General features: G+C 48.3%; 3 protein-coding genes across 11 annotated transcripts; 1 reads left to right on the forward strand and 2 right to left on the reverse strand.

Moving 5' to 3' along the window:
• Nucleotides 1-3,684: 3,684 nt before the first annotated feature.
• LOC113031054 (acyltransferase PGAP2-like) lies at nucleotides 3,685-7,859 on the reverse strand. 2 transcript variants are annotated; one of them, XM_026182922.2, is made up of 6 exons: nucleotides 7,274-7,859; nucleotides 6,261-6,429; nucleotides 5,783-6,032; nucleotides 5,592-5,698; nucleotides 4,229-4,337; nucleotides 3,685-4,145 (listed from the first exon to the last, which is right to left on the reverse strand). In XM_026182922.2, exons 2-6 carry the CDS (start codon nucleotides 6,426-6,428, stop codon nucleotides 4,015-4,017), a joined length of 765 nt encoding a protein of 254 aa, XP_026038707.2. In that variant the 5' UTR covers nucleotide 6,429; nucleotides 7,274-7,859; the 3' UTR covers nucleotides 3,685-4,014. The 2 variants fall into 2 exon arrangements, with proteins under 2 accessions (XP_026038707.2, XP_026038706.2); XM_026182921.2 differs by lacking the exon at nucleotides 7,274-7,859 and adding an exon at nucleotides 6,904-7,244.
• A 153-nt stretch (nucleotides 7,860-8,012) lies between these two features.
• Nucleotides 8,013-16,922, reverse strand: LOC113031056 (acyltransferase PGAP2-like). Of its 5 annotated transcripts, none has more exons than XM_080307651.1 (6): nucleotides 16,789-16,922; nucleotides 14,940-15,156; nucleotides 14,081-14,324; nucleotides 13,896-14,002; nucleotides 13,593-13,701; nucleotides 8,013-9,084 (listed from the first exon to the last, which is right to left on the reverse strand). In XM_080307651.1, the coding sequence occupies exons 2-6, from the start codon at nucleotides 15,105-15,107 to the stop codon at nucleotides 8,741-8,743; spliced, it is 972 nt and encodes a 323-aa protein (XP_080163777.1). In that variant the 5' UTR covers nucleotides 15,108-15,156; nucleotides 16,789-16,922; the 3' UTR covers nucleotides 8,013-8,740. The 5 variants fall into 5 exon arrangements, with proteins under 5 accessions (XP_080163777.1, XP_080163778.1, XP_080163776.1 ...); XM_080307652.1 differs by lacking the exon at nucleotides 16,789-16,922 and adding an exon at nucleotides 15,726-15,974 and having other exon boundaries at nucleotides 14,940-15,108; XM_080307650.1 differs by lacking the exon at nucleotides 16,789-16,922 and adding an exon at nucleotides 15,726-15,962.
• LOC113031035 (uncharacterized) lies at nucleotides 16,267-23,815 on the forward strand. 4 transcript variants are annotated; one of them, XM_026182882.2, is made up of 7 exons: nucleotides 16,267-16,588; nucleotides 17,356-17,901; nucleotides 19,027-19,235; nucleotides 19,849-19,963; nucleotides 21,508-21,694; nucleotides 21,968-22,075; nucleotides 22,216-23,815. In XM_026182882.2, the coding sequence occupies exons 1-7, from the start codon at nucleotides 16,583-16,585 to the stop codon at nucleotides 22,677-22,679; spliced, it is 1,635 nt and encodes a 544-aa protein (XP_026038667.2). In that variant the 5' UTR covers nucleotides 16,267-16,582; the 3' UTR covers nucleotides 22,680-23,815. The 4 variants fall into 4 exon arrangements, with proteins under 4 accessions (XP_026038667.2, XP_026038669.2, XP_026038666.2 ...); XM_026182884.2 differs by lacking the exon at nucleotides 16,267-16,588 and adding an exon at nucleotides 17,112-17,254; XM_026182881.2 differs by lacking the exon at nucleotides 16,267-16,588 and having other exon boundaries at nucleotides 17,332-17,901.
• The last annotated feature ends 589 nt before the right edge of the window (nucleotides 23,816-24,404 follow it).

Raw genomic sequence — 24,404 nt, forward strand, 5'->3', positions numbered from 1 at the left:
GGTCAGGGGTCATCTGCACCCACAGCACACGCTTCAGATCATCTGCTCTGGATGCTAGTCTGTTAGAGCTGTCAGAGCGTGAACCTGCGACGCACTTGAGCCCAGAATCATCCTGATCATATTTCAGCTCAACACTTCCTGTTTCCTGTTCAACACAGCAGACACTCCTGTACAGATGATTTCAAAGAAACTCTGATTTACACAAAATGTGATCATGTGTTTAGTCTCACGTCACTATATTCGTGTGATGTTCGTAGTTTATAAGTACCGTAAGTCTGGCCGACTTCCGGAGCAGCACATGGAATAGACGCGTTCCCTGACGCTCCTCCGTGCCAAACGGATTTTTACGGTCTCCTAATTCATTTTTCTCTTCCCAAAAAAAGCCAACAATTGAAGCTTATACCGTATACAACAAAAGATGCCCAGAAAAGCTGGTAAACAGATTAACTCTTCATCACGAATTATGACTTCGGCCAACGCTGAACCCAACTGTTCGCATTGGCTATTATGGGAGAAGATCTCCGACAAAATTCTCCGTCATATAAACGAAAGGTTTGACAATTTGGAGCATACTCTTCATGCAGTACAGGAATCCCAAAGAGACCTGCTGGAGAAAGTGAAATCCATGGAAGAGCAGGCTCTAGATCAGGAAAATCGCCGGTCCCGCTTGGAGAAAGTGGTCTCCAACTTGGAGAGCAGGAATAAAGACATTAAAAGTGGATGACTTGGAGGGTCGATCGCGCCGAAACAACATTATGATCATTGGCATCCCTGAGAAAGCAGAGGGACCCAGACCGGCTGAATTTATTCAAGATTTGATCCCTAGACTCGTCGGGGAGGATCATCTTAAATCCCCGGTTATTGTCGACCGAGCACGCCGCTCGCTGAGACCTCCACCGGCGGCAGGCGCAGCACCAAGACCAATTATTGCACGAATCCACTTTTATCGGGATAAAGAACTCGGCTGCGAAGAGACCGAGCGTTGGAATACCAGGGCCATAAGGTGCTCATCTCTCCGGATTATACACCGGAGGTGAGCTCAGCGAGGTGTTGAAGATACTGTGGGAGAAAAAAATGGAACTTCAGTATCCAGCTGAACTTCTTGTGAGATATAACGGACACCTGAAGGCCTTTTCTACTGGTGTCCGTGTTTATAAACTCTGAGCTGAATAGTTCGTAATAGAGCTGCATGAGTTAAGCTTCTTCTGTAAAAGATTCTTTAATGTTCTGAGACCGTATATTGATTTTTTCCTATTCAACAGTTTGTTTGAGCACAGAGTGAAGCCTAGTGCTTTTTTTCTGATTGAATTGGACACTCTGTGGAGGGAGGTGTGGAAGGCCGAGAGGGACGCCAGTACTTCATCTCAGAAGTGCTTTATGCGGGGGTGGGGGGTGGATGGGGAGTGCCTATGGGGTTTTTTGTTTTAGGCTGTTTAAGTGCGGTGTTTTCTTTTGTGTGTGTGTGTGTGTGTACGCGGATGGCAGTCGATATCTGATGGAGTCGACACATGATGTTTGGGTTAAACAATGAGGTGAGCTTTGAGGGAAACGATGTAAAAATAGTTTCTTGGAATGTAAAATGTCTCGGACATATAATTAAGAGGTAAAGTTCTCTCCTTCAGGAGACTCATATAAATATTAACGAAGATTAAGAGCAAATTGGATATCTCAAGTGTATCAGGCTCCTTTTACCAGCAAGGCCAGAGGTTGTGCTTCTCCTTAAAAAGAATTTTCATTTGGTTCAGACTTTTGGTGACTTTAGCTGCTTTCTCGACACTTTTTTGGATAGACTATCTATAAAAGCCCCTCTAATATTAAGTCAGTACAAACTCTGAATGATTTACTTGATATCTGGTGCTTACAACATCCTACTGAGAGGGCCTATTCATTTTTCTCTCATGTCCATAAAACCTACACTAGAATTGAGTATTTTCTGATATCCTCGGAGCCGCTGCCCATAGTTGTTGATTCAAATGACCATAATATTGTAATATCTGATCACAGCCCGGCTTCAATAGTCTTAAAAATAATGATAAATAATGATAACGGAGAAGTTTCGGATTCTACTTTATGGGAGACCTTAAAGTCGTGATGAGAGGTCACATTATTTCCTTTGAATCTCCCAAGAAAAAAATATTGGGAAAAAGGAAATGAGCTTCCTGAACTGGAAGGGGAACAAGCAAAACGAGCAAGTCAAAAAGTGATAATGAAATCCGTAAGTAAGTACCAATCCAAAGGAAATTAATACTTGTTTTACCAAATGCTATAAAGATCTGTATTCTAGGAAAATTAAATCCTCTCAAAGCGATTTTAGCAACTTCTTCGATCTATTATCTATCCCCCATCAGATGAAGCCCTGAGAGATGAAATCGATTCCCTGTCTCTGAAAACCATCTTTTAGGAACAATCCAAGCCTTCCCACAGACAGCTGGCCCCGATGGATTCGGTAATGACAATTACTCCTCTCATGCTTAGGATGGTAAATGACTAAAAATAAAAGGTTACCTCACTTTACGACCAGCACATTATAGACCCATTGCTCTTTTAAATTGTGATCATAAAATCATAACCAAAGCCTCAGCTACAAGATTGAGCAAACATGTTTCAACAATTATACGTCCTAATCAAACAGGATTTATTCCTGGTAGATGGTCATTTAATAATGTCCGTTTATTATTAAATACAATTTACTCAGGTTATGGAAAAGAGGCTAAAACAGCAGTACTTTCTCTGGATGCCCAGAAAGCGTTTGATCAGATTGGTCTTATATATTTGAGACTCTACAACAATTTGGTTTTGGGGAATATTTTAGGGATTGGATTAAAATGATTGAGAGAACGGCACAACTATGGTTAAATAAACATCTACTATATTAAAGGGGACGTGAAACGCTGAACACAAAGGCTAATGTCCCACACTGACACAGCTGTAACTGTCTGTGAAGCTGGGTTTAACAAATCAGTGCATAAAGCTTTAAAACATGTTCATAGATCCATCTGTCAAACGTGAACATGTGATTGGTTGGTTGTGGCTAACAGACTCAGGCTAACTCGTGACAGAATCGATCCCTCAGAGGAAAATAAGGACAGTGAAAGTAAACAGTGTGAGAGGCTCACTGTAGAGCTGCAGCGGTGAGCTGTCCACTCCACTGTGTCCATTTATGACAGAACGTATTATAACCAGTGTGACGTGGCGCGATGACCTCTGTCCTTCCAGGGGTCACAGGAGCCTGGACCCATCAGGAAGCACTTTGATCACGACACAAACACACGTCAGTGAGATTGTGTCAGTGTTTTCCTCTCAGTGATTCTGTCACTAGTTAGCGAACATTAATGTAAGTCTGTGAGCCTCCAACCGGCGCGCAGCTTTCACGTCCTGTGGAACTAAAACGATTCCTGTGTGCTGCAGGATTGTTTAAGATACAAACACTGCAGCCATGAACCTCCTCTGAGGACCTCCCCCCGCCCGGCAGCTCCGCCTCCATCCTCTGCACATGCTCAGACCGTCTCAGCCTCTGATTTCTGTCAAAACATTTTGTTCTTTACTCAAAGGTTCATTTTTATTTCTTTACATTTCCAACACTTTCTCCTTCAGCGTTTATTCATCGTCCACTTTGGAAAAGCTTTTCTTCTTTTTATAAACTAAACACGTCAGGTGACGAGGATGAAGAACACCACCATGAAATCATCATCATCACATTTATTTTGTCTCTGATGGTTTTCATCTGTGTGGAAATAAAACCATTAAAACCCTGATCAGCTGTTTCTGTAAACAAACAAGTGTGACATCATCACAGCAGGCTGATCATCAATGACATCATCAATACGCATCATTTCTGATGATTTAAAGACACAGGCGCACTAGAGAAACAACAAGAGAAGAAGAAGAACTCTGATCCACGTCTCCATCACGCCGTCCCGCTCCGAAGGTCAGGGTGTCGTTGGAATGATGTCATCAGACTCCTCTCTCTTCGCTTGAGTTCAGAAATTGTAGAAACTCCCCGCCCCCTCCTGCTCAGTATCGTTTGTCCTCCGGCGGCGTGGCCACGGTCACCTCTTTGCTCCCGAAGTCCCAGAAGGCCGTCATGTGGAAGGCCATGTTGGAGAAGACCACCAGGTACTCGAAGGCGGCGAACAGGGAGTAGACTGGAGGAGAGACGGAGACGGCGTGAGACACGGAGACGGCGTGAGACACGGAGGGCAGCAGCACAGAGCAGAGCGGCACTTACTTCCTGCTTCACAGTATTTGTTGTGGCGTCTGAAGAAGTAGGCGGCGATCACAAAGCAGCTGATGTTGAACAGGAAGAGACGCAGCTTCCAGCGATATGATGTCACTTCCTGAGACGGACAGAGAGCAAAATCAACATCAGATTTATGGAAAACTACCAAAGAAATGAAAGACAAAGAGACAAACTGGCTCCATGTGACCAGAGGTGGACGTTACTGTCTGACACCAAACTGTCCTGCAGAGCCCTGAAGCTCCCGAGGAACCACAGAACCACCGCGAGAACCGAAGGAACCCACCAAGTATCCCAAACTCTCCCTGAGCACCAACAGGCTTTCAGAAAGACGCTACACGCACACAGAGGTCACCAGCACAGGCGACCAAAACAGAAGCAATGCTAGAAGGTTCTGCAGACCATAATAAGCCTTACAAGCACATCTCAGCAGGTTCACTAAAGTCGGGACTGGCTGCAGGAGGACTCACTCCTAGAACTGCCTCAGGTGCTGACAGGACCAACCCCAGATCTTCTAGGACTCCTGGAACAAAGAAGGCCTCCAAACCTGCACAGAACCTCAGAACGGAGGAAACACTCCTGAAAGAGCTCCACGCCCACAGCTGGCATGTGTTAGTGTTTCTAGAGCTACATCACGTTCTCACAGAGCCTACGGGCGTATCCTTACATCCTCCTCAAAACAACAACAGGGATGCTCTGAGGTACATGTGGAGCCTCGCCAGCAGCACCAAAACCACCTCCTGAACCACCTGACCACCTCAAACAGAGACAGAACCTGATCCTTCGTCCTCAACGACGTCCACCAGAATCATGCGATCCTCCTCAGAAATTCACTTAACCACCATAATGACAAAGTACCAGAAGGACCTACTAGTAATCCAAAATCCTCCTCAAGGACTCAGAAGTGTTCGAGTCCTTCAATCATGCCTGGAAGAAACAAACCTGCCCCGGCGTCACCTGAACCCCAACAGGAACAACATGAACCACCGTCAGGATCTGAAATCCTCCACAGACGTGGACGAGGACGCGGTGGGAACCCTCATGATGCCTTCAAGTACCACAAGAACTCTTCAAAGACCTGAACAAACCCCCATAAACATTTACAGACTGATCCTCTCACAGAGCTTTGTAACATCAGGACTCTGAACTCGCGGCGACCGACTGATCGAGCAGTTTGTCTACAGAAAGCTTTGAAGGCATTTTAAACTAATTCATTACGTTTCCCTCAAACAGCTGGTAAAGGAAACGAACACTGAGCCTGAGAAACCGCGCTGACTAAAGCTCATCTGTTACGACTAAACGAGACAAACGACTGAAGTTTGTGGTCGCACAGCACGCTGACAGGGCGGGTTACCTCTGGGTTCACGTAGTGTCTCTTGATGACGTACCACAGCCAGCACGTAGTGAGCATGTGCACCAGCGAGCTCCCTATGAACGTGATGAACCCGTACTTATGAACACCTGTGGAGACAAACGACCGTCAGCACGTCTGAAGGGCTAACTCCTGATTGGAGGACCTGGGTCAGCTGACCGCGCCGTACTCACTGTAGGTTTCCGTGGACGACACGTACGTGAGCATCACCAGGCCGGTGTTCTCGGCGAGGCTGCAGAGGAGCGCCAGCCCGCTCAGCAGCAGCTCCCGCAGCCTGTTGGCGAAGCGGCTGCGGTAGAAGCTGAAGTAGGCGAAGGCCACCAGGTACCGCGGCGCCGAGTGGAGCCCGATGCAGCCGCGCCAGATGTAGCGCTCCGGCACACCGCTGATGGCGGAGCTGATGGACGGGAGGTAGTTGGACACCTGGAAGAAAAATGACTTCAGGTGAATCAGGTGGGCGGGTCCTGATGACACCTGAGGCTGCGGTGTGGCGTGGGAGCGTCATCACCGCACCGCCACCAGGTAATGCTCTACCCAGACGTTCAGCGCGAGCCTGAAAAGCCTGAAATGCACATTTTGACTCGTCAGCTGGCTGTGGTTTCAATAAATCAGCAGCTTCCTGCTGACGTGTCCTTCGCCATCAGCACTCACCTTACAGTGCGTGTACGTCGCGTCCTCGTAGTGGTACCAGAGGGAGATGAAGATGCAGGCGATGAAGCCGGTCACCGGCAGCAGAACCGTCCCCACGGCGAAGCTTTTGAAGGGCAGCCGGATGAGGAGCCGGTCCCGGTCCAGGCTGCTGTACGGCCCCTGGAGCATCCTGGGGGGGTGGAGCCATAAACAGGTAAACACACCAGGAGTTTTCCCGCTGTGGTGATGTCACCGAGGTTGAACATTTAAGAGCTATCTGCGGTTTCTGCTGTTTGTTCGCTGACACCTCAAACACACGAGCCTCTGAGGTTGTGGGGATAATCCACCAGCTGCTCTGGATCACACCGTGCACTGAAAACTGAATATTCACCATGTTTAAACCAGGCATCAGGTCAGGTCATCGAGTGCTGACGAGCGGGGGGTTAAAGGTCACCTGCACAGGTCGGTCACGGAGAACATTTTAATACTGTTTGTTGTTCTGCAGAGAAATTCACCCACAGCACAGAAACATTACGTAAAAAGCTCGGTCCCGTTACTCGTGTCTGCGCTCTGAACACGTCCCTGTTCACCTGTACAGGTGACGCAGTCCTCTGACGTGGCAGACGTGCGGCTGTGAGCAGGTAGGCCGGGTGACAAGACTCACCTTCACGGCTCCCCGGGCTCGCTCCTCCCCGCTGCCATCGAGCCCCCCGCCGGTGTCCTCAGCCCCGGAGCTAATCCTGTCAGCCCAGCTAACCGCAGCAGCTAGCAACGTTAGCCGACAACTTCCGTGACTGTGACGGAAGCGCCGCTCCACACCTGTAACAGCGTCCGTTTCCCGCCACACGGCTGCTGCGAAGCTGCTCTCACCCGTTTAATGTCGCGCGCACACTGTCTACGCTGTTTATAATACAGTTTACCGGTTATTTCACCGGAGGACACAGACACGCTCCGGTAACGGCAACAAACTACTACTTCCGGTAACCACGTCCTTCAGAATAAAAGTCTTCCTGTCGCCTGCAGCTGTCACCCACCCAACGTCTCCGTCCAGTATAAGGATGACACCACCGTGGTTGGGCCCGTCTCTGATGGAGATGACACAGCGTACAGGGTGGAGGTGGAGAACATGTCCCACCGGCGCTCAGAAAGTAACCTGAAGCTGAACATCTGATAATGGACTTCAGGAGGCACAGACAGCTCCACCCCCTCTCACTATAACTGAAGAACAGGTTGAATCTGTCTCCACCTTCAGGTTTCTACGCACCCACATCTCTGCTGATCTCACCTGGACCCACACCACCATCACCCTGGTAAAGAAGGCCCAGCAGCTGCACCTCCTCCGTGTCCTGAGGAAGAAGAACCTGGACCAGGAGCTGCTGCTGACCTTCTCCCCTCCTCAGTGGAGACCATGCTCTCCTCCTGCCTGCTGTACTCTGGGGCCTCGACTGAGAACAGCAAGGCTGCACAGAGGGTCACCACCCAAAACATCACTGCCAACCCTGGAGGCCATCGCCAGCTCCTCCTGTCTGTGAACCATCACAGGTGACCCCGCCCACCACCTGTCTGCCCTTGACTCTGCGTCTCTCTCCTGTTTGCAGTTTATTCCTGATGTCTTTAGTATTTATATTCTGTTTTTACTCCTGCACAGTGGCGTGGAGCTCTCATTAGTTTGTTGTACATGTACAATGACAATAAAGGGCTGTTCTATTCTATTCTATTGTATTCTATCACACTGTGTCAGTGGACAATAAAGATGAAGAGCAGCCATAAACCAACAGTTCAGCGTTTTGGTTTAATTAAGGAGCAGAACATGAATTTATCAGAGAAACAGAGACAGATGTTTAAAGCAGCGTGTCACAGTGACGGAGGAAAAACTCTGGAAACAGAAAAATAGAATAATATGTAAGAAACATTTAAGAAAAGGTTTTAAAAGCTGACGTGACAGGACAACGACTCCCAGCTATAACATTTGTAATATATAACAGTTAACAAACTTTGATTTTATTTTCAGTTGTAAGAAGGTTTTATTTGTTTTGCTGGAGCTCAGACTTCTTCTTCTGGTGGAGCACTAACCGCACAGCAGCCGCATGATTGTTCAGATAACTGCATTAAAAACGCTCCAGCAGCTTGCAAACAGAAGATGGACGCAGCCTCACTGCACTGACACAGACTTTAAACCCAGGTGTTTAAAAGCAACGATAGAAGAAGAACTCTCTGGGCGGAGCTCAGTGTCGTATCAGCGGCGTGGCCACGATCAGCTCTTTGCTGCCAAAGTCCCAGAAAGCCGTAAAGTGGAAGGCGATGTTGGAGGAGACCATCAGGTACTCGATGAAGGCGAACAGGGTGTAGACTGGAGAGACAGAGCAGACAGGTCAGTGTATCCGAGTTACAGCAGCGATGAAGAATCAGTTTTCACACCGTCTCCGTGAGGCTTCCAGACGAAGGTCGCTCCGGTCTGCAGCGCTGATCAAAGTGTAAGTCATGGCACTTCCTGGTGACGTCTAAACTGTGCTCAGGCTGAGACTGCTGTCAATGAGAAGTTTGGGCCAGGCTGCACAACGCATCCGCGAGCAAACCAACGACTGAACCAACCAAACACCTGCTCGTCTGCAGCAGAGACCAGAGTCCGTCTCCATGGATACCAGCTGAAAGACTTGATGTCCAGATGGTTCTGGGTCTGATTCACGACCTCCCTCTGGTAGGAGATGTTCAAAACACCTCCTCCAGGAGGCACCATGTGACCTCTCTAATGCTGGCCATGCACTGAGCGAGTTTTGGCCCATTTTGAGACGATTTTTCAGTCGTTTTGGGGATCGGCCGAGTTTCACTTCATCGTGTAGTATACCTGGGGTAACGAGAAGCGATTAACACCCCACGACCACCCGACCATCAGTCGTATGGGTGTAAGAAAATCAAACCTGTTTGAAATCCTGTCGGACGCACAGTGTGACTCAGGTCGCATCAGAGCATCAAACAACAACAACAAACTTTATTTATACAGCACATTTAAAAACCAGTGGTGCACCAAAGTGCTTAACATGCAAAGAGTAAGATCAGTAACAGGGAGCAGGGCTCTAGAGTGCGACCAATTTGGTCGCATTTGTGACCAAATCTTTCAGTGGTGCGACTAAAAAAAAAATATTTGGTTGCACCTGTGCGACCAACTGTTCGGGTAGCAAAAAAAATAAATAAAAATCTGCAAGCTTCCCTGTGGTCAGCAACAGACACACATTTTGCCCCTATCATGGACTAAACCAATCAGAGATAGTCAGGGGCGGGACCTCTCTGGTCCGGTTGAAAGTGCAGGTGGAAGTGGGAGGTGAGTAGCTTGAATAAAGCGATATTATTCATTAATTCCTGACTTTTAAATATAACTGTTTTGCCAGAAACGCCAGATTCTCAGATTAAAGCTCACAAAACCATTTCAACAACAACCAAACAGCAGATGAGAGCAGGTACACGGACTCCACACAAAGACGTAAACACAGACCGACGCATCAGAATCAGCTTTGTCTTTCTCGGCTTTCTCACCCGACGGCCCGCAGACGGACACGCTGTCGGAGCTCAGCGATCCTGATGCGTCCGGTCCGCGCTGTGTTTACGTCTTTTTGCGCTGATTCTGAGCTGCAGGTTTTGTCTCTCCAACCAAAATCCACCGAGCCAGCAGCAAAAGAAGCAGCAAACTGCGCTTCACATTTGATCAATGTCGTCATGAATTTTGCTGTTTTGCTTCCACGACTATTAAAATCACACTCCATGCACAGCTCTCTCTCTCTCTCTCTCTCTGTACTTCAAGAACAGTTCCCGTCTCCAATCTCTGTTTTCTGTATTATTCATTGGCTTATTACCCACCAGTCTACCGTTGTTTACAGCGCTGTGGCTGCTGTCTTTTTCTTTTTCACTTAAATGACCTCGGACAAGAAAGCCTGTTTTTTCTGTTGTTCAATACTGAAGAAATTTAAACTTTATATGCAGAACATTGTAGAATATTTTTAGGGTTTTCTGCTATAAAAAGCCAGACCAGGAAAATCTCCTTCATGCTTTTCTGTTTTATTCTCAGTTACTTTCACACAAAGGCATCTGCTGTGATGTTCACAATTCTGATGAAGTCAGTGCTGATAAATGATCAGAATTATAATATTTCTGACTGTCTGAGGCTAAGTTGAATCGAATCGGGACTTTGAAAACCGGAATCGAATGGATTGTAGAAATCAGTGATGATACCCAGCCCTATGAGCAGCCTAGGCACGACAGAAGTGGATGTAGCTGTAATAGGAAAAGAACTATTGCTAACTTTTCTGTTAAGGCCTGATCCTTCTGAAATTCATAGCCAGCTCTGACGCGGTGTCATCAGTCTTTGAATGCTGGAAAAGCACAGTGTATCCAGAAAAACACATTATATTATATCAATTATTATAAAATTTGTGTGCGCCTAACTTTTTAAAGTTAGGCGTACCGGTACGCCCATGGCAAAACGTTAGTCTAGAGCCCTGATGAGGATGAAGCTGTGGCAAAGTACCAACATGGTAGCAGGTTAAATGGCATTAAAAACACAGAAGCCAACGAAATGCATATAAAAGCATAAAAGAACAATATGTGTAAAGGATAAAAAATTAAAATGATTAAAAGTAATTAAGAATGGACCAAAGATAGAAATAAGAGTTAAACTAAGTAACAAACAAGCATTAACTGGTAGAAAAGGCGAGGCTGGTTTTTAACCGCGGTTTGAAGGATTGACAGCGATGGGGGTGGGGCAAACGCTCGGTCACCTCTAGTCTTCAGCCGGGACCTCGGCAGCACCGAGAGTGGCTGGGAAGATGATCTTAGTGCTCTAGCAGGGGTGTAAGTAGCTCAGTGAGGCAGCTTGGTGCTGTATTGTTAATGATTCAGAAGGTGAGCAGCAGGATTTTGAATTGAATGCGATACTTAACGGGAAGCCAATGCAGGTCAGCAAGGACAGGGCTGATAGAGACACGCCGCCCACCACCCGTGAGGAGACGAGCAGCCGCGTTCTGAACAATTTGCAGTCTATGGAGGAGAGTAGAGGTAAGACCGAAGTAAAGGCAGCTGCAATAATCCAACCTAGATGTCACAAAGCCGTGGATCAGCTTTCCAGGTCCCTGTGCAAGACATAATGTCTGGCCTTGCTAATAAGACGCAATTAACAGAAGCAAGATTTGACAACAGAAGACACTTGTTTGTTGAATTTAAACGAGCTATCCAGAAACACCCCCAGGTCACCAACAGCGTCGGTGAGGAAACTATCAACGCACCTTGCGACGTGAAGGCACGAAGGGTGAAGTTCAGAAGTTAACATCAAAGACAACAGGAAAGTGATCAGAAATCCCAACATTGCTTATATCCTTGATGCTAATGTCCAAGCCATATGAAAACCAGATCGAGGGTGTGGCCCCTGGCGTGGGCTGGTTGGTTAATGCAGGGAAATCTTTGGCTAACGGATCATCGTTACAGCAGATATTAAGGTTAAAATCACCAACAATAAGCACACAGTCATATTTAAACATAACTGAACCAAGAAGGTCAGCAAATTCGTGAATAAGTCTTATTATATTTAGGTGGCCGGTAAACCACAACAAACAGAGAAGTTCACGTCATCTCCAGACGTTGAGCCTCGTAGCTGAGGTAGGAAGGAGAGGGTAGCTGTCGGACTTTGTATTTACATTTAGAGACCAAAGCCTCGGGGACATAAAAAAGACACAATCTGGGGGGAGAAGCTCCGAAAAGGGAGGCGACTCACCAGGGCGAATCCAGGTCTCCGTCAAAAAAAGAGCACCAAGGCTCGTGGCAGAAAAAAGGTCTTGTTTACCAGCGACCTGACGTTGAAAAGAGCCATCCGTGTCCAGGGCGCAGCATCAGCAGCAGCGCGTCGCAGGGCTCTGAGGTCGCTGTGGTTGACACCACGTCTGTACGAGGCGATCCAGGTCCGAGCAGGGAGGCATGCCGCTGGAGGCGCTGGGTAAGCTTGCTGTGAGATGGAGCAAAGCCACTGGTGGCCAAGCAGGGAAAGAGCGTGGCAAGTCCCCAGAGGCCTATGGGTAAACTGTAGCCCGTGCTTCAAGGTAAGCCTTCATACGCACACGGAAGCCACCCCTTTACCACGTCTCCTGTATCGTTTCTTATACAGGATGAAAGGGGGTAGGCAGGGAGGGCCAGCGGGGCAGTCTGGCTGTAGATCGAAGCGATGTGAATAGGAGAAATGGAGGTCCAGGGGTGTTTGCTGGTCATATGTTAATAATGCACAGCCACCCAATGAGCGTAATATGAAGAAATAAAGAGTAGTCAAAGGAGCTTGCAAAGAAAAGCGTCTGGACTTCTTTAAGTTGCTTGAAGACGTTTCACCTTCATCCGAGAAGCTTCTTCAGTTCTAAGGTCAAATGGTGGAGAGTCCCAGATATAAACCTAGTGGGAGTTTCCCCCCACAGAGGGACGAAAGGACCCCTGATGATCCTCTAATCACCTGAGCCAAGGTGTGAAACTGGGTGTGGGTCACAATCAGCCAGAGTTTCGGGTGAGTTCATTGTGAAACCTGGCCCCACCTTATCATGTGAATTCCTGAGGTGAGCGACCATCTTTGAACAGAGGCGGGGTTTACGACATCAACTCTCTGCCATCTATAATCCAGTTTTGAGATCCCTCCCCAGACGCCTTAACGCCCACTCACATCCTGGGCCATCTGACCTCAGGAATTCGCATGATAAGGTGGGGCCAGGTTTCACAATGAACACACCCGAAACTCTGGCTGATTGTGACCCACACCCAGTTTCACACCTTGGCTCAGGCGATTAGAGGATCATCAGGGGGTCCTTTTGTCCCTCTGTGGGGGGAAACTCCCACTAGGTTTATATCTGGGACTCTCCACCATTTGACCTTAGAACTGAAGAAGCTTCTCGGATGAGAGGTGAAACGTCTTCAAGCAACTTAAAGAAGTCCAGACGCTTTTCTTTGCAAGCTCCTTTGACTACGATGACCTGGATGACTGAGAACCTTCACAGACAAAATAAAGAGTAGTATGCCGAAATCCAAGATAGAGAGGGTAGAGAGCAAAGGGGCAGCGAGGGCGAGAGTCCAACACACACCAGGAATACGGAGCAAGCACTCGCTGCTGTTGTACCAGGAGCACGTATCAACTGTCCTGATACCCCATCATCCTGCTGATGCACCACCCACAGCACCCACAGCCTCTTGTAATCCTAACAAACCCCAAACTAACGCAGAGCAGCCCGGTCTGACACAGGCTGAGGACTGCGCTCCCTCTGGTCTCAAAGACTGGAACCGTCCTGCAGACAGAAGTCCCTCTGAACCCGGTTATAAACGTGACCGAGTCAGACTTACCTCCAGGTTCACAGCGGTCGTTGTGGCGTTTGTAGAGTAAGCAGGAAGCCAAACAACAGGCGGCGTTTAAAACAAAGAGACGCAGCTTCCGACGATAGGATACGTCCTCCTGAGAAGGACACAGCGTGGGATTAACAGCTCTGCAGATCGTTTACAATTAAATAATAAAAGGAGAGCGATGAACTTAAAGTGACGTTTGTAACGTTACTCCAAAGTTCACAGATTTAATCGTCGTGTGACGGATGCACAGCTGCGTTATCTCTGTTCCTGGTGACACACAGGACCCGACGGCGGTCGAGTTACCTCTGCGCTCTCGAAGCTTCTCTTCATCACGTACCACAGCCGGCATGTAATGAGCATGTGCACCAGCGAGCTCCCTGTGAACACTCTGAACCCATTGTCATGGTAACCTGCGGAGACAGACAGTCATCAACGTTTCAGATTAGAGACGTCTGACGCTCACAGTCAGCTGACCGCCGCGTACTCACGGTGATTTTCTTTGGACGACACGTATGTGAGCAGCAGCAGGCCGGTGTTCTCGGCGAGGCTGCAGAGGAGCGCCAGCCCGCTCAGCAGCCGCTCCCGACCGCTAAAGCGCCCACGGTAGAAGCTGAAGTACGCGAAGGACATCAGGTACCGCGGCGCCGAGTGTAGCCCGATGCAGACACGCCAAATGTAGCGCTCCGGCACGTGGGCGACGGAGGAGCTGATGGACGGGAGGTAGTTGGATACCTGGAAGAAGAAACTCTGAAAGTCACTCCGCCGTAAACGCCTCTCCTGCTACAGCACGCCGTTAAAAACAGGAAGTGCTGAACATTTAACACGCGTTTAAAGCCCAGATTTCCTCGACAGGCCCCGCCCTTCCCTGAGCCTGGTTCTGTCTGAGGTTTCTTCCTGTTAAAAGGGAGTTTTTCCTTCCCACTGTCGCCAAAGTGCTGCTCACAGGGGGTCATACAGAATAGAATAGAATAGAATAGAATAGAATGCCTTCATTATCACTATACGGATGAGATTATGATTGCTGGGTTTCCTCGGTCTTCTTTGTCTTATTGTACGTCCTGATGATTTAAAGCGCTGCGGCGACTGCTGCTGTGATTGGGCGCCGTGCAAACTGACTTAACTGAAGGTCAAACATAAACGCTGCCGGTTAAAGAGACGACTAAAACCAGGGTCACGACCCTCGCCAGGTGGAAGTGACATCATTTTGTCTGTATCATGAAGAATTACAGACATTTAGAATGTTTTACTGCTTCTAATTTCAAAATAAAAGACACTTTGAGTGATCTTCTTTAACGTCTGTGCAGAGAAACGTGCTTCCTGCTGGCGTCTGCGTGCTTGCACATTTACCTTACAGTGTGCGTGCGTCGTGTCCTCGTAGTGGTAGATGAGGGAGACGATGATGCAGGCGATGAAGCCGGTCACCGGCAGCAGAACCGTCACCACGGCGAAGATCTTGAAGGGCAGCCGGATGAGGAGCCGGCCCTGGTCCGGGTCGCCGTACGGCCCCTGGAGCATCCTGGAGACAGGAGAGCTTCAAGCCTGAGACAGGTGAGACTAACACCACCTGCAAAGGATGGAAACGAGCTCGTCTTTAGGATTCGGTTCTACTGCTCCTGAGTTTGTGGTTGTAATCCAAACATGCTTTAGTCTGAGACATTTTTAAAGCTGTGACACGCATTGATTACTTCCAACGAGGGATTTTTGCACTGCGGTGCTACAACATCAGTTAACTTCAAAAGATATTTCAGTGGTTTGGTGCCCTGTTTGTGTCCACAGGCAAATATTAGCCTGTGTTACTGAGGCGGGTATTAAAAATGAGAAGAATTTAAATGGAGTTTGGTGCAGTGTGTATACAGAACTGCAGAGAAGGTCACTGGCCTCACGAGCCGTCAGGAAGCCAGCATCAGTCTCTGCCACTGGTTCAAGTACCGTAAAATGTGACGTTTTTTAAACGGAGTCTGGTCTGCAGAGAAACATCCGAGTCCACGGAGCCAGCATTGATCAGTGTTACCGAGTGTGGATTTTAAAACGTGACGTTTTTTTAAACGTAGTCTGGTGTGCTGCATGAACGCTGATCCAAGCAGGCAGAGGACTTCAGTTTTAAACTTTGACAGAGTTCTGGGGCTGTCTTACCTGAACAGGTGCGGTCCTCTGACGTGGCTGACGGCAGCTGGGACCGGAAACGAGCTTTAAACCGGACAAAGAGTTTTCCAGCCTCACCTAAAGCTCCTCGCACCGTTTAACGTGTCACACACTTCATACGTGCTATTTAACTTAGTTTAATGATTAATCTAACCGGAAGTGGCAGGGCTCCTTTGCTGACAACATTAATAACTTCCGTTGATTACATCTTTCAAAATAAAAGTCTTTAACCTAAAGCGTGTAAAAACAGCGGCAGGTCTTTAAATCTTTATTAAACAAAGCAGTGAGATGACATCACTGCGTCACTGCGACAGCACGTGATGGGAACAGCTGGTCGCTCACTGCTACAGGTGTCTAGTATGTGACGTCATTTGACCACGATGCATTCACATTTTTATTACGCGTTTTGTAAATTCACGTGTGTGTGTGTGTGTGTGTGTGTGTGTGGTGCCTGCCTCTGCAGCAGGGGGCGCCTCACACGGGGTGAATAGTCACGTGACGCCATCAGCTGTTATCTGCCTGTTTACAGGTCAGAGTTCATATCGCAGCCGGCCACGCCCACAGGCGCAGCTGACACGGCACCGTGGAGTCTTCAGGTGACAGCCGGACCGAGCTGTCACACTCCAGCTGTGACAGCTGCAGGAAGTTTACTGCGCATGTGCGGTGTGTCCGGGAGCCGCTGGGAGGATTTTAAACCGAGCCGGACACGCAGGGATGACTCCGTGGATCCGCTGAGACTCTGAAAGAACAGCAGGAAAACTCATCCCCCGTGACTCATGCCGGCTGTGGAACCAACACGCCACCTGCCGGAGGACTGAAGGGGCAGGCCTGCCCTGCTGCTGTGCTTCATGGAGGTAACTCATTCAGAAAATGTGTTTATGATAGAAACACGACAGATTCACTGCAAAGTAACTGACTGACAAAGAACAAACACTGAACACAACAACACAAAGAGTAACTGAGAATGTTGGATTATGTGTCCACAGGTGTTTGTACTTTGTGTCTCAATAAAATGACGGTAAAAGGCCCCGCCCACATCCTATCTATGTCTTACCATGCAATGACTCTGTGAATGGACTGGAGAGGGGTTGTGGTAGAGTCCTCCGTCAGGAATGCGATGTATGTGTCGACTTTTTATTCTCCCTTAAAAGTATTATGCCATAAATGCTGCACAGGGCAGCTCTGCTAACAGAGAATAAACAAAGACACAAAAGTGTGTGAAAGGACAAAAAAGAGCAAACGTGGACACAAAGCACCAGCAACACACAGTCCACGCAGACTCGGCATGATGGAAAAGAGCAAACAACGATGATAAAAGCAAAAAGAGACAGAGACACTGCAGGGACACGGAGACGGAAAAAGGCTCAAAGACACCAACAAGGGGATAAACAACGAGACAGGAAGTGAGATATTGTGCGCACAAACACACAGAAGCACCTGTTAGCAGCGAGATCACTGAGAGTAGGACACACTGCAACCAGGCAGGAAATGACTTTGCAGTACTCCAAACCACCGCAGAGGTGCGACCGTCAGTCCAGCTGCTGATTTCTGACTCAGCCGAGCTTCTCAGACTCGTCTAATCCTCAGTTTGACGCTGATGATGACTTTTTGTGCTTCGCAGCGTTCGTTGGAGCAGAGAGACAGACGTGAGCGTCTGCAGGAACAGCTCCACCACAGAGACTCGGATGGACCTGTGATCATGCGGACACAGAGAAACAGGAGAGGACGTTTAGAGCACTTCCTGTACTGTAAGCACTCCAGGCTGAATCATCTGAAACAGGAAGTTCAAAGGTATGGGTTGGACAACCAGTACATCTTCAGTGAAGACATCCCTGCGTACCCCCGACCCGAGTTCCACGTGAGCCGTGTCAAACACGACACGGAGCGACGGGGCTTATGTTGCATCAGGGTGGACGACGGCTTCGGGGATCCTCACAGGCAGGTCCTGGTGTGGTGGAGTCTGGCTGTGGGACCCGAGGAGATCCAGGAGGCCGAGACGAGGCTGCTAGAGGAGACCCACCCAAACCGGACGGAGGAGCAGGCCGCGAGGCAGCGGAGCTTCCTGTGGAGGTTCGCCTCCTCTCCGGCCTTCGGCGAGAAGTCCAGGCTGGGCTCGTACCGCTTCACCTTCCCCCTGCAGGAGGTGCTGACGGCCTACAGCGAGCAGGTACTCCTCTGTCAGCACACGGGCCCAACAGTTCAGTGAGAGAGTGAAGCAGAAAGACTGAGTGTGATTAAGAGGAAACACTAAACAGACTCAGCATGAACACGAGTTCAGATTAACGGAACCACAGGAAGACACAACACTTCCATCATCACGTGGTGGATGTCAGGTCATTTTGGGCTGTGAAGGATTTCTTCTTTCACAGGGTGGCGACTGTGCAGCAGACGTCTTTAATGACATTAACAAACAAATCATCTCTGATCCACACAGGATGAGGAGTACGCATACACTCAGCTGAGTCTTTAATGAGTGCTGCTGAAATGTGAGGGTGCTGGGTGCTTTTATTTTGAAGTCCACTAACCACTCTGTCTTTTGAGGTCAACTTCCTGAAGGCTAGATTGCTGGAGTGCACATGATGAGGGAATTCCCTAATTATCCACCGTCAGTGGGATAAACCATTGGATGAGAGCTGAGGGGGGAGCAATCTGAGTCTGTAGTTTGAATTGATTTAGTTAGTTTGTATCTTATTTAACTGCGTTGTAGTCAGATGTGGCGTGTGTTAACCGCTGCAGCTCACTGTACATGTTGATTTGTAGGTGGACTTTCTGCTGGTGTGGTCTGCATCTATTCAAGGAGGTTTAGATCCACCAGGGGATTTTCTGTTGACATGTGCTGTGGCTGTGATGTTAATGTTAAGATGTGCCGCTGGTGAGATCGTTGACCCTTGAAAGAAATGTGTTCAGAGCTCAGGTAAACTACCTTTGTTCCTCTGGTGCCCTTCATGTCCGCATGCACCGTCCTGTCTCAGGGGTTATTAACAACCAAGTCGATGGTGAGACGACACAGACTGAGCCGTTTGGCCACAGCGGTGAAAGCTGAAGGTGAAGCTCTCAAAGCTCAGCACTCGTCTGACCCCGTGTGGGTCGGAGAAAATCTAAAATAAATTCAAACATGTGCACCCTGCTCTCATCTGCTGTGCGATCGTCCACCCCGTGAAAAGAAGTCCAGAAGGAGCTGTGCCCGTGATGAGTGGAAACTGTAAAACCACAGCTGTGCACAAATCCACCACACCAGGTTAGTGACTGCAGGCGTGTAACAGCTGGAGTCTTCTGCTTCTATCATCTCCAGTTTTGCTCCGGAGCTCCGCCCATCATGAGGGTGTTCAAGACCTCGCTGTACAAACAGGAAGTGCAGTACTCTGTGCTGGTCCACAGCCCGGCCAATCAGCTGCTCTTCTCAAGGTTTCCTTTGCTCCCTGATGATGACCCGGACGCCGTCTGCACTTATAGAGACGGACGCTTCATCTGGAGACCGGAGGCCATGTGTAAGACACACAGGTAAGAATCACACAGGTAAGAATCACACAGGTAAGAATCACAGAGGTAAGAATCACACGGGTTAGAATCACACGGGTTGACACAGAGCATGTGCAGAGTGTGTACTGCTCTCATTGATGCCGTCTGCCTGCTTCTTCATCCTGATGTGATAGATGGAGATATGGAAGCTTCATCCCAAAAATGTGCTCGTGTAGGTCTTTGCTTTCTGCAGCAGCTGTGGGTGCAGCGTGGATCCGGTCCTGTGGACATTTAGCTGCAGGTTCTGAAGGTTTCAGGGTTCTGGGTCCTTCTCACCAGCATTTTGTTTCCTTGTGATGTTTCTTTGGCTTCATTAGTGCTCAGCAGTTATGTTCCCTGTTTAGCTCCTTGATTATTTAGTATTTCCCCCTTGTGTCTGCCCTGTGTGCATCTGTGTGCATCTGTGTGCATCTGTGTGCATCTATGTGTGTCTGTGTGTGTCAGTGTGCATCTATGTGTGTCTGTGTGTGTCAGTGTGCATCTATGTGTGTCTGTGTGTGTCAGTGAGTGTGTTGGCTCCTCTCACAGCTGCTTCCTGACAGTTTGGCGTGTTTCCACTTTCCCAGCCTCTCAGTCGTGTGCGTTGTTCCCACAGTTACGAGCTGACCCACAGACCTGATGGGAACCACGTGGATGCTCAGCAGCTGATTCGACGAGTGTTTTATGTTTGGGACAATGTCGCCGTCGCCCTGCACGTGGAGAACAGACGGGTAGCTCCTCCTCATCACTCTTTACACCTGAAGCATGTTGAGTTAGAAAAGGAACATTTTTGTCTTCGTTTTTTTAAATATATATTTCATATTATGAGAAGATTTCGTAGCCTGTCAGTCTGCATCCACAGGTTGTATGAAGGCTTCGTCCTGGCAGCAGGGTGAGGTGAGCGATCCTCTGCAGCATGCAGGTAGATGGTCATGAGTCCGAGCTGCGGGAGCGGCGTCGCTGCTGCAGAATATGGACCCAAATTCTTTGTTTCTCTTCATATTTTCATTTTTCCTCCATGGATAGATGATCCAATAGTCTTTGCTCGAGACAGGTGAAAAAACAACACTTTAGTCAAACAGTCTGTGAAGACCGTGTCACCGTCCACCTGTCAAAGAGGCCACGCCCCTAATAAGCCTTAATGCAATTTAAACAGGTGAATTCTAAAGATGTGTTTCAGGCTGTAAATGTGTTTGTTTCTGCTGTGGTTCTAACATCTATGGCCGGACCCGGACCTAAACTTCACAAAATATTAAAATACTTTTGACGAGGCGATTGAATTTTAAGCGGTAATGTTACCTTGCATTAATAGACCAGGGAACAGACAAACCAATTGTGTGCGAGTTAAGCCACCCATGTGACGCTACTCAGCCAATCAAATCTGTGCATTCAAGGTGATCGCAGACACCGACAGACAGAGGAAAGAGACGGTGAGAGGCGAATAACAAGTGAGACGATTAACGATACAGGCAGTCACAAGAGGTACAACAACGATGGCGCTTTCAAAAGCGAGAAAAGTAAAGACCGAAAATAGAACTTTCAAGACTGCACCGACGCAGACGTGCTCATTCTTCCAGCAAACGCCACCATGAGACAAAGCACGAAGAGCCGGAAAGTCAGGAAGCACCAAACTTTTCTCTCTTTTTTAATGATGGAAAAACATGGATATTGTGGCCTTTTTGGTTGCTATCACTTCACACCTGAATGGACTGAATTTGAAGCTGCAAAGACGATCCAATCTGTGAACCGATGACAGCTGTCCGCTGCTTTCAGAGGAAACCTGAAGTGTTCCTGCAAGGAGACTATGCACACTTCCCAACAGTGAAGGAACAGGTTCGGGGAGATGTGTCCTCTTTTGTTGACTTTGTTGATAAGCTGGTTGAAAACTTCAGCAAACGTTTCGATAGCTTCAGCTTTGGACAGCAGCTCACCATGTAAAGAACCCATTTCTCTCACTGATGTCAGAGGGTTCTCAAAGGAAGTCACACAGCACTTCAAGTGGGCAAATGGGCAAACCCCTAATCTATTGAGACTCACTGCTGCCTCTGCTGGGCGTCAGAGGAACTGCAGCTGTTGGCGCTTCATGCTTGAGAAGCTGGTTTATGTTTGACTGCAGGACCTCGAACATGATTATTTGTTGTGATCATGTAGGTTCACACGTGTTCTCTCAGCCTTAAAGTTTCCGACTGTCCCTGAACGTAACACTCCTGCAGGTGTACCGTCAGAGTTCAGACGTTTGCAGGTTTCCTTTAAAAACATCCTGTTGATCCTTCAGGTGCTGACGTTTGACGCTGACCGCCTGAGACAGAACCTCAGGTTCTGTTGGCCGGAGGAAGTAACAGCCAGAAACAACGAGGAGGATTTCGATGATTTCGAAGACGCTACAAACTTGGTTAAATGCCTGTGGCCGGGCTGGCACCTCCCCCTGGAGGAGGAGCGCTCGCTCCTGCAGCGTTACACAGGTATCACATGTGCACACTGGAGACTGTGACCCCTCCCAGTGTGAGGTACACCGATCTTTGCGTTTCTGTAGAAAGCAAGTCCAAGTTGTGCCGTCCTCGGTACTTTGCACTCTTCCTTTAAAGCGTGAGGGAGGGGCTGTGTGACATCACGAAGAATATCGATGACGACTTTAAAGCGTCTGTCGTTTCATCTCAGACCCACAGAAACAGGAAACACGGAGCTTAAAATGATCCTTTAAATCTCGTTTTAACAGCAGACTTTCTCCATCTCAGTGTCCAACATCAGACTGGTTCTTGTTGGGAGGCCTGGAGTGGGGAAGAGCTCCACTGGGAACGCCATCCTAGGAAGGCTTGCCTTCAGTCCAGGCGGTCCATCCTCCGGTAAGGCTAACCCGTCTGTGGACTGATTTAGCCACAGCCTCTTTAGCTCCCCTACACGGCTAACATTAGCTTAGTGTAGGAGGTCAAACGCCTCAAACTGGGAGCATGTTCAGAGTAAACTGGTGGAATCTTCTCCTCAGGGACGTCATCGTGCTGCTGGCAGAGCGAGTGGGTGTTCGGCCACCAGGTGACCGTAGCCGAGACTCCCGGTCTCTCGGAAACATCAGACGATGCCGTGAAGAGGGACATCTCCACATGTGTCAACATGCTGAGGCCCCACGCCGTCCTGCTGGTCACCAGGGTGGGGTCCTCCACCGTGGAGGATCTAGCCACCATGAGGCAGGTGGAGGAGTTCTTTGGGATGGACGTGTCGAGGTACACCAGGATCCTCTACACCTATGCTAACTCGGCGGCTCCAGACATCGAGAGACAGCGCCGGGCGGCAGGACCTGAGCTGCTTTTCAAAGTGGGCTACAGGTACCACGTCCTCAACAACAACCCGGACCATTGGGACGGTCAGCAGGTCTACGATCTGGTGCAGGCCGTGGCGAGGATGGTCATGGCTAAAGGAGGGGAGGTCTACTCCATCAGGAGCACCGTCTGAGTGCTGGGTGATGTTGTAATGTTGTTTACACTGTTTACCCTCAGGTGATGGAGTGTGGCGTACGATAAATGCACCAGAACACCCAGCACAGCGACACCTGCTGGCCTTAGTGAGGAGGTCACCTCCCAGTTTAGCTTCCATGATGCATCATGGGAAGTCCCCCCCCCATACTGACGTCAGCAGGTTTGAAAATGCAGTTTGTTTGTAGCCGACTGCGAATGTTTAAACTGTGAATATTTATTTTGTGCAACGATCCAAAAGCCTTTTTAAAAAATCCCAACAGTGCCGATCTCACGAAGATCATTCAAGACACACGTGTGTCTGTGAGGGTTTGAAAATGACAGGAAGCCAAAACAGGAGAAATCTGCTCTCTTTCTAGTCCCTGTCAGGACTCTTGCTGCAGCATTTTGGATCAGCTGAAGGCTTTTCAGTGAGTTTTTAGGACTTCCTGATAATAATGAATTACAGTCGTCCAGCCTGGAAGTAATAAATGCATGAACTAGTTTTTCAGCGTCACTCTGAGACAGGATATCTCTAACTTTAGAGATGTTGGTCACATGAGAGGAATGTGTGAGTGACCGAACAAATGAACCTTCTGAAGTTTGGAAAACTGTGTCCACGAGGACTCCAGCATCACCGCGTCTCCACCTGCTGGTGAGGACCCGCCTCTGCCTTCGTGCAGACCAACTGCTGCACAGCGTTACTAACAGGAGGATCATTTCCATGGTGGACACAATCAGAGTGCTGCATCTGCCAATCAGCAGTGATTTTCTCTGTGTAGCCCCTCCCACAGACACACCTATGGGCCCAGTTCTCACCAATGCAGCACCGACAGCCTGTCAGTGGTGACCATTTAAGCCAATCAGCTGCCAGCACCTGTGTAAAGATGAAACTGAGGAAGTGAAAATGAAAAAGCACATCATCTCTGATGTCTCCTGTAACTGATTCAATAACGATGCTAATGATGTTTCTGCGGTCAGGTTTTATTCTGATTTTATTCTGATTATTAATGAGCAGTATTGAAATGAACTGTTTTAACCTTTAAAGCTTCTTTTCCTTTGATGTCTCCTGTTTCACTGTTATCAGGAGTGTTTTGTCTTTGTGGATGTGCCAAATAAAATATTTTTCATATCGTTTTAAGACAGTAAACTTTAATTACGTTAAATTAGAGCTTAACGATCCTTTTCACCTCCTGCTGTGAGACCTGGTTACCCCATAACAGAATATGTTGAAATAATTTCTCACAGTCAGCTTTTGCAGTCAGACTATAAATACATAAGAAGACGTAGTTTTAGAGCAAGCGAGGGATATCAGTGGAAAATAAAACCTGACGGGCCTCAGCTCTCCGGAGTGGAGGGAAATGAAGCTACTTCAGCAGCGAATAGAGGCTAACAGCGGCTAACAGCAGTGAATAGAGGCTAATAGAGGCTAATAGCAGCTAATAGAGGCTAACAGCAGCAAATAGAGGCTAACGGCAGCTAACAGCAGTGAATAGAAGCTAATAGAGGCTAATAGCAGCTAATAGAGGCTAATAGCAGCTAATAGAGGCTAACAGCAGCAAATAGAGGCTAACAGCAGCAAATAGAGGCTAACGGCAGCTAACAGCAGTCCATATTGACAGAAAGTTCAGCATATTTTCAACAGCTTGCCTCAGTATCACTGTCATCAGACAGAAGTGAGTTTCACTCACTCACTGATTCCTCCAAACTAAATACAGGTGGACAC

This window comes from Astatotilapia calliptera, chromosome 10 (genome assembly GCF_964374335.1).
Source record: "Astatotilapia calliptera chromosome 10, fAstCal68.1, whole genome shotgun sequence".
NCBI classification, from domain to species: domain Eukaryota; kingdom Metazoa; phylum Chordata; class Actinopteri; order Cichliformes; family Cichlidae; genus Astatotilapia; species Astatotilapia calliptera.

Coding starts and splice junctions, on each gene's coding strand:
- LOC113031054 (XM_026182922.2), bottom strand. CDS start 6,428: ATGCTCCAGGGGCCGTACAGCAGCCTGGACCGGGACCGGCTCCTCATC. Junction 6,033..6,260: donor CGACGTACACGCACTGTAAG/GTGAGTGCTGAT, acceptor TTTTTCTTCCAG/GTGTCCAACTACCTCCCGTC. Junction 5,699..5,782: donor GTCGTCCACGGAAACCTACA/GTGAGTACGGCG, acceptor TTGTCTCCACAG/GTGTTCATAAGTACGGGTTC.
- LOC113031056 (XM_080307651.1), bottom strand. CDS start 15,107: ATGCTCCAGGGGCCGTACGGCGACCCGGACCAGGGCCGGCTCCTCATC. Junction 14,325..14,939: donor CGACGCACGCACACTGTAAG/GTAAATGTGCAA, acceptor TTCTTCTTCCAG/GTATCCAACTACCTCCCGTC. Junction 9,085..13,592: donor CGACCGCTGTGAACCTGGAG/GTAAGTCTGACT, acceptor TCGTTACCCCAG/GTATACTACACGATGAAGTG.
- LOC113031035 (XM_026182881.2), top strand. CDS start 17,332: ATGATGACTTTTTGTGCTTCGCAGCGTTCGTTGGAGCAGAGAGACAGA. Junction 17,902..19,026: donor TGACGGCCTACAGCGAGCAG/GTACTCCTCTGT, acceptor TATCATCTCCAG/TTTTGCTCCGGAGCTCCGCC. Junction 19,236..19,848: donor GCCATGTGTAAGACACACAG/GTAAGAATCACA, acceptor TTGTTCCCACAG/TTACGAGCTGACCCACAGAC.